This window comes from Hippocampus bargibanti, linkage group LG08 (genome assembly GCF_051943395.1).
Source record: "Hippocampus bargibanti isolate YZ-2025 linkage group LG08, ASM5194339v1, whole genome shotgun sequence".
In the NCBI taxonomy this organism is placed as follows: Eukaryota; Metazoa; Chordata; class Actinopteri; order Syngnathiformes; family Syngnathidae; genus Hippocampus; species Hippocampus bargibanti.
Window position 1 is genome coordinate 1316994 of NC_142741.1, and position 13805 is coordinate 1330798.

The 13805-nt window shown below is 40.0% G+C and overlaps 1 protein-coding gene across 5 annotated transcripts in view; it reads left to right on the forward strand.

Moving 5' to 3' along the window:
- znf148 (zinc finger protein 148) overlaps positions 1-13805 on the forward strand; it is a 103596-nt gene that overhangs the window by 82525 nt on the left and 7266 nt on the right. For 4 of the 5 annotated variants that reach the window (XM_089002111.1, XM_089002107.1, XM_089002109.1 and 1 more), the window contains 6 exons: positions 6588-6900; positions 11148-11489; positions 11873-11998; positions 12910-13033; positions 13112-13195; positions 13324-13442. In XM_089002111.1, coding sequence (XP_088858237.1) covers positions 6667-6900; positions 11148-11489; positions 11873-11998; positions 12910-13033; positions 13112-13195; positions 13324-13442 — 1029 coding nt within the window. In that variant the 5' untranslated portion in view covers positions 6588-6666. Of the gene's footprint in view, positions 1-6587; positions 6901-9022; positions 9117-11147; positions 11490-11872; positions 11999-12909; positions 13034-13111; positions 13196-13323; positions 13443-13805 lie in introns of those variants that run through there. The other variant, XM_089002112.1, reaches the window with a different exon arrangement.

The following is a 13805-nucleotide window of genomic DNA, read 5'->3' on the forward strand; positions in this document are numbered from 1 at the left end:
TATCAATGTGTTTTGCGAGTGGGGATGGCTCTTTGCTGCTGTGTGCGGCTAGCAAGTCAGAGCTAGCAATACAACTGCTGGAAAGAAAGGACTGTATCGTCATGCTTTTGAAAGCCGGTGACTGAACTCTTGAAGTATTTTCTAGCTAGCTAAATAGCTAACTAGATAGCTAGCTAACTAGATAGATAGAAGCTATCTACCAGCTAAACAGAACACAATTGATGAAGAACAAGGTAAAATGATCGCAGAGAAAGCACCTACAAGGGATCATTCCAAGATGGTGAAAGAAGGAAGCTACGTTCCTCATCAAGTGTTTGATGCTGATGAAACCGGCCACTCCATTCCATCAAGCCATCAACAACCATCACAAAGGTCAATAAAACGACTTTATATTTAGTACAGTTTATTTCTTTAATTATAATACCATAGCACATTTATTATACATACAATAATGTATATTTTGAAATATTATAAATATATATTTAGAAAATTAGAAAGTAGAAAATTATGTTTTATGAGGACCTGGGAACGGATTACTCTCATTATAATGGTTTCCTATAGGAAATTAATTTTTGGGATACACACTTCGCCTTACACACTCTATCTGCGAACCAATTAAGTTCGTAAGCCAAGGTATTACTGTATATTCAACTGGCTACCTGGCCAAAGGGCTGTCAGATGTGATTTATCGGTGAAGTGGTGTTTCCCTCCCGGTGAGTTCTAAAATGCTAATCATGTAGCAGTTGAGCCTGAAGGGGATTCTATCATGCCGAGTGCATCACATGTTATTCCGTCGGGAAGCAGGCACTCGGGAATGCCGACTTGAAAGTGAAAAATGAAGGAAGGAAGCACTTGTGTGTTCTTTGTGTGTTCTTTATGTGTCTTTGTGTGCCGAAAGTCGAACACAGAAGACATGTGTCACCTCAACTCCGGTGGCATCCAGCTAAACTGACATAAAGCTCCCGAAGCACCCCCCCCCCACCCCCCAACATCGAAGATGGACTTTACATAACGGCTGAGTCACTCGCAATCTATTTTTATGGCTTTGAGGTGTGCGTGCTTCAGGACAACTATCTTGCGCCGAGCCAATTTGAGTAGAGGGCGATGACATATTGGTGACGTTAAGAGAAAAGGGACACGGCCTTCTCCGCCTCTTACCACCCACAAAAAGACACAGTTGAGGACGCAATGATCGACCGGACAGATTGTAGTCTTTAATCACACTTTGTGGCTATGTTTGTTTGTTAGCGGAATGAAGCTAACGATTAATCGTAAGAAGAAGAAGAAGAAGAAAAAGAAGAACAAGAAGAAGAACTAGAAGAAGAACAAGAAGAACTAGAAGAACAGGAAGAACAGGAAGAAGAACAAAAACTAGAAGAAGAAGAAGAAGAACAAGGAGAAGAACAGGAAAAAGAAGAAGAAGAAGAAGAAGAAGAACAGGAAGAAGAACAAAAACTAGAAGAACAAGAAGAAGAACAAGAAGAACTAGAAGAACAAGAAGAACTACAAGAACAGGAAGAACAGGAAGAAGAACAAAAACAAGAAGAACTAGAAAAACAAGAAGAACAGGAAGAAGAACAAAAACTAGAAGAAGAAGAAGAAGAACAAGGAGAAGAACAGGAAAAAGAAGAAGAAGAAGAAGAAGAACAAAAACTAGAATAACAAGAAGAAGAACAAGAAGAACTAGAAGAACAAGAAGAACTACAAGAACAGGAAGAACAGGAAGAAGAACAAAAACAAGAAGAACTAGAAAAACAAGAAGAACAGGAAGGAGAACAAAAACAAGAAGAACAAGAAGAAGAACAAGAAGAAGAACAAGGAGAACTAGAAGAAGAACAGGAAAAAGAACAACAAGAAGAACCAGAAGAACAGGAAGAAGACTAAGAAGAAGACATTTCATTTCTAAGCGCCTTTCAAAACTCTCAAGGTCACTTTACATCACAGGATAAGTTTTTCTGTGGGTGAGCAGCGGCAGCTACACACGCTAGCGTTCACTCAACACAGAATAACTCAAAAAGATAGAAAGTTAGCTAGCCAGCTAGCTAATAGATTACTAATAGATAGCTGGCTAGATAAATAGCTAGCCAGCTTGCTAATAGATACCAAATATATAGCTAGCTAGGGAATAATAATACGTGTCATTTATAAGCGTCTTTCAAAACTCTCAAGGTCACTTTGCAGTCACAGGATCAGTTTTTCTGTGGGTGAGCCGTGGCAGGCACACACGCCGGCGTTCACTCAAACCAGAATAACTCAAAAAGATAGAAAGGCCCTATATATATTTATATCTCTACTGTCCAGACGAGGCGGTGCCGTTCTCAACGATGATTGGTCCCTGCTCTCAGGTTGGGGGGAGCAGAGGACTAATCCCTGCGTCTCCACTGATTACTTCTATTGTCCTGACTGCCGACTTGCCTGATTGCCCAATTTGCCCTGGTATCAGACTGCTTAGGCAACTATAGGCTTAGTTATGCTGATGAAGTGATTTCTTAAACATAGCATGTATGTGTTAGCGAATGACACGGAGACGGTTAGCGAGCGTTTGGCGCAGCGTTGTGACGGTTAGCAACTATTAGCCTTTTCCACCGCGTAAGGACATTTCGCAAACATTCGCCGCTAGGATGTAGGCTTGAATTTTGTCGGGCTAACAAATACGCAGAAGCTGGCGAACCGTCGCCTAGCAACACGATTCATTTAGCAAGCTGACGGTTTATTGTGGTGTTGACCAAATGTTTTTTGGAATAGGTGATCGGTCTTTTCATCAAGGGACATGTCAGCGTGACAAGAGTGGACTGATGACGCCAAGCCGTGCAAGTATTTGAATGTCTTGCTTGTCTCACTTGAGACAGCTGACATTTGTTGATGGGGAAACAATCACGTCCGCATTTGCCAAGGTTGTCTTCATATTGAACCGGCAAAGACTACATCAGTGCAGGGCTTTGTTTAAAAAAGACACGTCCCCTTCCCCCCTTTTGTGTGTGTCTTACACGGGCAGAATAGGAACTTCCTGCAGCTTCAATAATTCATTTTCAATCTTTCATATTTTATGACTTCAATCGTGATTGAACCTGCCTCGATCAAGGTGTATCATTGTTGAGGTTTTCTGGCAGCCACAAACTCTTATTTTGTAGTTGGGGACTCTTATTTTGTAGTTTTTTTTTTTTCTTGCAGGTCGGCGATAAAGCGCCGGTCAGACCTCTGGCAATATTATTTCCCTTCCACGCGAGGGCAGCATTTGCCTTTTGTATAGCCGCCTCCATTTCAAGCTCAGATAACTCCAGAGCCATATAACTTGTGGATGTACTTTTTTTTCTGATGAAAGAAGAGAGTATAAGCACACACACACACACACACATGCACGCAAACACACACTCGACACACAGACACACAGATATACACATAGACAAGCACACACAAACACATACATGCACACATAAGCACACAAACACGCACGCACACAAACACAAACACACACTCAACACACAGGCCAACAGATATACACATTCACAAACACACACACAGACACACATACACACTAAAACACACACAGACACACACACAAACACACACTCAACACACAGACCAACAGATATACACATTCACAAACACACACACACACAGACACAGATATATACACACAAGCACACAAACACACACACACAAATAGACCCACACACACAAAAACACACAACACAAACACACACACAAAACACACACAAACACACAAACATGCACCCACACACACAAACATACACTCAACACACAGATATACACATACATGCACACACAGACACACTAAAACACACAGATATGCACACACACACCCAAACACACACATACACACTAAAACACACAGATATGCACACAAACACGCACACAGATATACACACAAACAGACCCACACACACACACACATATTTACACAAAAGCATACAAACACACACGTGCGCAAACAGACCCACACACGCAAAGAAACGCACAACACAAAAACACACCGACACACAGATATACACACACAAGCACACACACACGCACACGAACGGACCCACACACACGGAAACACACACAACACAAAGACACACACAGTGTATTTCTTGTTTGTTACGCCACAGTCGAGCAGAGCGACCAAGACAAAGCGTGTCAGTGTTAATAACAAACAGATTGTCGCCACACACCTTCTTGTCCTCGCTGTATTTTTCCGCCATCAGACATGCTGGGACCGGGAGAATCAGGCCTGTTATTTTACGCACGACATTTTGTCTCTGTGTGTGCGTCTGAGTGACAGTTAAGGAGTACCATAGATAGGTTACTTGTGACTCTACTCATTTGGTGACGAACCGCTGATCCTTTGATATAGCTAATAGATAGCTGGATAGCCAGCTAGCCAATAGACAGCTAGCTTGTTAGCTAGCTAGCTACATAGCAAATATTCAAATATTCACTTCACTCTTGAGTTGGGAGCTGTTCTACGGCTAAACAACCTTTCTGCTGTTTAAAGCGAGAATAATGATGAGGAGACCCCCCCCCCACCCCCCCCATCTTAGACAGGTGTCAAATCTTCCGGCAGCTTCTATCACTTTGCCATCTTTTCATCCGCGTCTAATATCATATCTCGGAGATGACATTTGAAATGAACTCTCAGTTTGTAAAAGCATGCGATGATTCCTGTTATAAGAAGCAGTTTGTCCTTGACGTGTCCTTCACGTTCTCCATTTTGGAATATATGCAAATGGACAAAGTATCTGGATTTGAGGAGGGGGGGGGGGGGGGGTCTGGAGAAAGATTTGAGAATACCAATCACCCCTTATTTCACACCCCCCACCCCCCGATCACCATTAAATAGCTTTATGGGTCATGTGACAGCACACATCCTGGCACCGTGGGTCCAATGTGGCCGCAGTGGAAATAATACACCGTGTAGTGGAGGATTGATGAAATGGAAACAAGCAATTTTTCAAGTCAAGGGGAATTGATTGCATGATAATCTCAATATTCATAATATGGATATATTATGAAGCTGTTTTGGAAAAAAAAAAAAAAAAAAAAAAAAAAAAAAATATTACCAAAAAAGGGAAGCCAATGTAGATAATGTCGGGAGATCGGATATCATTTTGCCCATGTGCGAACCTCCAATGCAGAACCAGATGAACTAACGCTGCAGCCCATAAATAAATCAATAAATACATAAATAAATACACACATAAATAGATACATAAACGGGTAAAGAAATGGATACATAACTGGATAAATAAACGTATAAATAAATAATTGGATGAATACATGGATAAATAGATCACTACATAAATAAATACACAAATAAATATATCAACACAAATAAATAAATAAATAAATAAATAAATAAATAAAAATAATTAATTAATATAGATAGTAAATACATACACAAATATATATATATATATATATATATATATATATATATATATATATATATATATATATATATATATATATATATATAAACACATAAATAAATAAATTAATAAATAAATAAATACATAAATACATAAATACATTTAATTTATAAGCGCCTTTCAAAACTCAAGGATACTTTACAGTCACTGGATATTTTTTCTGCAGGTGAGCAGCGACAGCCACTAAATAAATAAGTACACAGACAAATAAATAAATGGGTAAATAAATAGATAACGAAATAAATAAACACAAATGAAAAAAAAAATAATTAATTAAAAACATAAATACACAAATAAATACATGGACAAATAAATGGATAAATTAATATAAATACAAAAATACATACATAAATACACAAATAACTAAACACATTCATAAACAATACATAAATAATCATAAATAAATGGATTCGTAAATAAATGGATAAATAAATGCATAAATAAGTGCGTAAATAAATACATAAATAAATAGATACACAAAGGTAGAAATAAATAAATAAATAAATAAATAAATAAATAAATAAATACATACATACATGTACATAAATACATAAATAACTAAACACAAAAATAAACAATAAATAAATAATGTTGGTATAACGAAATACATAAATAAACACATAAATAAATGGATAAATGAATTGATAAATTAATGGATAAATAAACGTATAAATAAATACATAAATAGATACACAAAGGTAGGAATAAATAAATAAATGAATAAATAAATAAATAAATAAATAAATAAATAAATAAATAAATGATTAAATAAATGAATAAACAAACAAATTACTAAGATTAAATGACATAAACTAAATAAAAAAAGCCAAGGCAAACATTGTCGATTCCTGACCTTAAGAGACTGCCATGCTTGCTTTACCGCAATGTCACTGGCGGTCAACGCGCGACCCGAGCCCGCCTGGACGTGCCTTCCCGATGACACCTTTTCCACCGTTCAGCATTGACGAGAATCAATCTCATCATTGATTAGGCGCTGGGTGCCGCGCTCAAGTTAGAAAAGGTGTAATTTAAGGGGGGCAAAGGTAGTGCCCGCATGTTGACGCGTAACTTAAAAAAAAAAAAAAAAAAAATCACACGGTGACCCCACGCTCCTCCATTTGTCAGACTCTCTTCTTCTTCTTCTTCTTCTTTCAGATTTTGCTTTAAATAAAATCCTCAGATGCCGTGATCGCAATCCACGTCCCTGCAAATGTACCAAAGGATCACGTAGAGGATGAGGAGGATGGCGAAGATGAAGAGTGCCACTAAGATGGCCTTGGTCACCGGAGAGATGAGCGACTGCATGTCAGGAGCAGAAAGCCGGTCGGGGTTGTGCGCAGGAGCTTGCTATGCTCTCCGCGTCCCCTTTTTTCCGTCTTCGGTCTGCTGGCAACTGTTGAGGAGAACGGAGTGCACGAACGGGTGTGCACGAGCGATGCAAGGAGAGCCGCTCAGCGAGTCAAGCGTGGTAAGGGGCTTCCCCTCACTAAAGGCGGCACAAGAGGGGTGGTGCTGGTGGTGGGAGAGGGGGGGGGGGGGGGTAACGGTGATGAGTGACGAGTGGGTGGGCTGTCTTCCCCCCCCGCGAGATGAGACGCGGAGCACCAAAAAGCTAAGTTACTTCTCCAAATTGGGGGGGGGGGGCTCTCTAACAGGTTGATTGTGTTGTGTGCGCCAAAATGCGTTGGCTCAGTCATCATCACATTGGAGTTGCGTCCGACTGCATTGCACCAAATTGGAGATGGAACGGTTTTTTTTTTTGGTTCGATTGTGACCCCTCACGCCGTCACACAAACTAAATGCAGTCACACCTCAGTTTACGAACGCTTTAGCTCACAAACTTTTAAACATTTAATTCGCGAGAATATAATCTTGGTTGATGAACTTGTCTTCAGCAGACGAACCGTTGGCTAACTAGTTTTTGTCACCCTCTTTCTTTCGATGCAGACGTGGTTTGTTATCGAGTGGAGTACTTTTGCTATTATGGGACCGAAAAAGACCCCAGCGCAGCCAGCCAAAGAAAAGAAAATTACGGTCGAGCAGAAAAAGGAGATCCTCGAAAAACACCCAACTTGGCGTCCCAGTAGCAGTATGCTAAGTCGATCATTGCTACGTGTGGCTATGGGTCTTTGTGTGTTGTCTAAGCAACGGTCTCAGGCAATAGAAGAGGTTGAAAACATTCTGTTGATTTGGATTAACGAAAAGGAGCTAGCAGGGGACAGTGTGAGTGAGGGTATTATCGCTAAGAAAGCACGGCAACTTCACTCGGGTATCATCAAGAAGCGACTACATCAACGACCGTCACAAAGGTCATAAAAACGACTTTATTATACGGTACAGTTTATTTATTTAATTACAATACAATAGCACTTTTATTATACATAAAATAAGATATATTCTGTGTCGTTTTAAGGCTTATTAAATTGAAAATTATGTTTTATGGGGACCTGGGAACAGATTATTCTCATTTTAATGGTTTCTTATGGGAAATAAAGATTTGGAAGACAAACTTTTTGCCTTACACACTTTCTGGGAACCAATAAAGTTCGTAAACTGAGGTATCACTCTATACAGTTTAATTGTTTCGGTGTTATTGATGGTCTCAAAATTGCATTCCCCACATAATATTAACTCATTCACTGCCATCCACAAATTTATTCGGGAAATTAAAATATGACGTAGAGCGCCATTCCCAAATGTGTTCTTTTTTTCCCTTTTGGGTGCTGATAAAGCTCTGGCCATGGCCTCTGGTAATGTTTTTTCCACTTCCACAAGGGGGCAGCATTTCGCTTTTGTCCATGTTAGCACTTTGTTCCAGCTTCAGCTGTTGTTAAAGCGCAATATAAACCAATGTATGTATTGCCTCCCTCATTTCAAGGTCATATAACTCCAGACCAATTTAATTTAGGAATTAACTCTTTTTTTTTCGGATGAAAGAGGAGAATCACTTTTTTTTTTACACTACACTGAATATTTATGTAGTCCTAAAACTCAATATTCTGTGGGCCCTGCAATTCGAGTGACAATGACAAAAACCCTGGCATTGGAGTCGACACATTTTTGCACCTGTCTGGCAGTTAATAATCTCTCCATCCAAACAAAATTAAAAACACCTGTGCGATTGGCTGGTAACCAGTTCAGGGTGTCCCCTGCCTACTACTAAGAATGCTGGGATAGGCGCCAGCATGCCTGGGATCATTGTGTATACATATATAAACAATTATAAAATAGATGGATGGCTCGATTAAAAATATGTATCATGCAATACAATTAAACATAGTGGAATTAAGATTTTAGCTATATGCGCACAGCCTGTGAACGTTTTTGTTAACCCAGTGCAGTTTGTAAATAAACCCATCACAAATTAAACGATATCCATGATCATGTAGCATAAATACACACACAGGAATAGTAATTAAAAGAATTTATTGCTGTTTTAGTGTCCAACGAACAAATTAATCACACGACCAAGTGAGTAATTATAAGTGTCGAATTAAAAAGAGCAACAGATGTAATTACAATCACATTGTCGTACGCGCTACCGCATTCTGGCCGCCAGGAGGCGACAAATCCACACGTTCTAGTGTCCGTGAAACGTGAGCGATTTGATTATTCCGCACACTGAGTACACTAGTCTCGCAAGGCAATTATGACAGTTAAACGGGCTTAAAGAGCGAGTTGCAGGTAAGAAAAGAGTTTTAGTATTATTCCATGTGTCAACTGAGATTTGCGGTCTCGTGTGAGCTTGAGCGAGCTAGCAAGTTATCGAGTTTTTCTAAGGCGACTTGTGTATATGGGGCCTATTGAGCGAAGTGAGCTAGGAAACGCAAGGTGCTACGAGCTCTACAGTGAAGCGCACCTCTCGACGGACGTTGTCAGTAATGCGAACCAGGGCTTTTAATCGGCCGTTATAAATATGTTAACTTCCGTGGTTAATGTTTGCATGTAAATCAACGACACAAGTGCATGTAAACACGGTTGACATTAAACCAGCTGTAACTTGCTAGCAGCTAGCCAACATTGAGCAGGCCTTGCTGCTAGCGTCAATTTTTTAGTTTTGTCAGTTCGTCCTTCAAAATAAAAATCATATGTGAATCTGATTTCTAGAAATACGGATACGGAGTTCCATTAAAAAATAATTGACATTAATTGCTCGGTGTAGTGTAATATTGAATTGAATATTTGTGAAATAACCAGTTTTAGTTCTCATTGCCAGCCGTAAGAAAACTCCAATTTTGAAATATCCCTGAGTGTTTCCGCTGAGACGTTCTACATTTTAGTACCTTGACAAGCATAAGCTAACGAACCATGTAGCCAAGCAGTTCAGCCGAACGAACCCACTTTACATTAACAAAATAAGCTGGAAACGCTTGCAAACAAATAGCTGCCGTGTTTCCATCTGTCTTTCGGTGACCCCTTTCAGCCTTTACTCTGCAAACCTCCAGGAAAAATCGTCCATGAGGTCAACAAGCAAACATTGGTTGCTCGCAACTTGTTTATGTATACTTTTACAAACGTTAAAACAAGCGGAATGTTTAAATTACAGTGTCTGACCAAGATGTGTCGTCAGCACATTTGCAAATATGTAATTACGCACTCGTACGGAATAATCAATGTTTTACTTAAATCATAACAGTGGGTTTGTATTTTTTATGCAATACTGTGGTGGCACGTGTTGTATTTTTAAAGAACGGTCGGAATAAAATACACAATTTTCACCGAAAAGAAGCATATCTTCATCCTGGTATGGAATTCCAAACTGTAGACAACACAACCTGTTCCTCGAGTTCCGACTGGTTTGAGAATTTACACATTTGGGGTCAACATTTTCGTCTAACTTAAAGGACAACCGACGCCTCAGGACAAGTTGTGTCCATAATTTGTAAAATGGCTTCAAATGACTTCTACTGAGTGTATTTTACAAAGATTCCACCGCATATAGCTATATTTTACGTTTTAAGACTCGCGCTGAATATTCCGGAAGTCTTGTTTTTGAGTTGGTGACGAGTCCTCACGTCACATCACGGAAGGAACACCCCTGACCGAGAAAGGACACATTGTAGCAGTCGTTTTATGGCGTTAATGCATTTTCCGGTACTTTGTTTGGTCTGAAAACTTGGTGTTGATCCGTGTTGATGGCGAAATGAGAAGGAAAACACATAAATAATGCGATGGTGAACCCTTGTGTGTTGCACCAAGACTTCTATTTGATATTCGCTGAAAAAACTTCCCAGGGGACAATTTCCACGGAGCCATTATTTTGATTCTCGAGCAAGGCAAGACGTCTTGGCGTGACAACACGAACAAGGGGGTGGGACCTTCTGAAACTGGCTACTTCCGGTTTCAAATTAAAGTAGTTTTTAGACACTTTAAGTCATTTTTATTAGTGTTTTGCATTTAACTAAAAATATACTATGTGTTTTGGGTATTTTAGATGCTATGAAACATTTTTTCTGATGTCAGTTAGGAAACAAAAAAGTGATATCGGTTGTCCTTTAAGTAGTGGTCAGACCATCTGCCAGGGCTGTTTTTGGGTTTCTGTGTTTGAATCTGGGCACTGACCATCCGCTTGCTTCAACCCTTATTTTGGCTTGGCTCACCATTATGAGGACAAGTGGTATGGAGAATGAATGGATTATTCACAAGTTATCTACAGTGCAAATATTAGACTTTTATGACAACACGTGGTGACCTCATGGCTGTTTTTCCTCACAGTCTGGAACTACTCTATGTACGATGAACACTGAGGACAAGTTGGACGGCATGCTGTTTAAGTGCGGCGGCGGCGCCGTCGTAGACAGCGGAAGGAGAGTCGGCCTGGTGATGACGTTGGGCGAACGATCTCTGGCAAATCACCCGTTGTTGGCGGAAGACGATGACGATGAGGACGAAGATGAAAACTTGACCGTGAGCTCGCTGGTAACTCACGATCTGGTTCCACCTGAGCAGCTGATGATGCAGGAGATGTCCAAAAACAGTGGCGGAGGTGATGAAGAAGGAGGAGAAGTGGGAGTGCATTTCCCGCTGAAGCTCACCCATAAATTGCCCTGTTTGCCTGTGAGTTTATGCCAGCTAAAGTTGATGGCCACTCTTATATTTGCTTAAAATGCTAAAATAATGAGATGGTTTATTGTGGGAGATTTGATTCTAGAGCCGGTGCCGGTTTCTAAAAAATATTCACATTCATCACCATGTGACGCCATCTCTTACAAATTTCATGACAAGTGAGTCGAATGCAGTGGTGGGGCGCAAATTTCATCGCAAGGCCTTCAGTAGTGCTATGTCTGAATTAATCCAGACTGAAAAAAATGTGGTGTGATTTACTACTACTCCACTAGAGGGTGCCATTAACCAGGAAACAATGTCCATATTTTTTTTCTTGAAATGTCCATCTTGAAAATATCTCTCTCTCTTTCTCTTTCTCTTCATTTCTGATCCAGCTGAGCATTAAGCAAGAATTAAAAGTGAGCGAGCAGCCACTGCCGATGAAGAAGGACAAAAAAGCAGTCAAGGATTTGATCGTGTGTCCCAAAAAGAAGAAAAGGAAACAGCGATCGCCGGCAAAGGTAACTCCCAGGACAAAAAAAAGTGACCTCCATCCATCCGTTGAGCAAGTACAGTGATACCTTAGCTTATAAACTTAGTTGGTTCCCAGACAGAGTGTGTAAGGCGAAAAGTGTGTATCCCAAAAATAAATTTCCCATAGGACACCATTAAAATGAGAATAATCCGTTCCCAGGTCTACATAAAACATCATTTTCTAATTTTCTATGCCTTAAATCTACACAAAATATACATTATTGTATGTATAATAAATCTGCTATGGTATTATAATGAAAGAAATAAACGGTACTGTATAATAAAGTCATTTTATTGACCTTTGTGATGGTCGTTGATGGCTTGATAGACTGAGTGGCCGCTTTCATCAGCATTGTACTGTAGTAGCCTTCTTCTTTCACCATCTTGAGGAATGATCCCTTGTCGGTGATTTCTCTGCCATCATTTTACCTTGTTCCTCATCAATTGTGTTCTGTTTAGCTGGGTTGATAGCTTTTTGCATCAAGTGTACAGATGGCTTGTGCGGGTTGTTTGTGGAGCCTGGTTGATGGGAATTTAACCTTGCAGTCTACACTCTGCCTTTGAACTATCAATAAAGTTGAAACGAGTCCACGAGCACTTCCCCTCACTGCTGCGTTCTTGACCAATCACGTGGCTTTAACCGGCGACTGGGGGCGGGGAATAGAGGACATAAACAAGCCGGCTGCCATTTTCTTGTCAGGAGAACGAGCTCGTTCGCGAACGACACATCACTCATTGTGGCAGCTCCGTGTGTATCCCGAAAAATAGTTTGTATGCCAAGGTTAAAATTTCATAAATGTAACGTTCGTAAACCGAAAAGTTCGTAAGCCAAGGGGTTCGTAAACCGAGGTACGTACATATCATAAAAATGGTTCCTTTTTGCATGTTTTTTTTTTAGATTCTAAGCATCAACGAGGATGGTTCATTTGACATCCAAAGCCCCAAGTGCCATGTTTGTATTCACTGTAATGCGGCATTTCGAACCAACTATCATCTGCAGAGGCACGTCTATATTCACACAGGTACGTAAAAAAAATCAAATAACATCATCGATTATATCAAATAATAGATTTTATATGAGCATGTTTTTGATATTGCAGGCGAGAAACCATTTGAGTGCAGCCAGTGCGACATGCGCTTCATTCAAAAATATCTTCTCCAGAGACATGAGAAAATACACACTGGTGAGTGTTTCCACACACAAATTATTTCTTGGATGCTGTCTCTCTCTCTGTCTCTCTCTTTATTTATTGATTTATATATATATGTGTATTTATGTATTAATATAAATCTTTTGTGTTGATACTTATAGGTGAGAAGCCTTTCCGCTGCGATGAGTGCGGTATGAAGTTCATCCAAAAGTATCACATGGAGAGACACAAGCGGACACACAGTGGAGAGAAGCCCTACCAATGCGACTACTGTCACCAGGTTACTTTTTTGCGGCTACTTTCGTGTCGAGCTTTTATCCGTCCAAAACTTCCGTTAACGTTATCATGGGGCCGTGCCAGAGATGTTCGATCGGACACTGTGGACAAAGACTCGAACCCAGAAAGATCGTCTATACTGCCGGCAGGAGACGCAGTCATTCATGACAGACCCCTGAATTCTGCAGCCCTCTGCCAAGCTATTTATTGAGAGTCTATGCAAATTTAAGTGATACATTAGTAAAACATAGTTTTCTTGATTAGAATACCACGCCCCTGGTACGTTCTGAGCGGGCACAGCTGTAAGCAATAAAACATTGTCTCTTCCATGAACTGATAAATTTGTAACCTGGCTAATGAGCTCTTC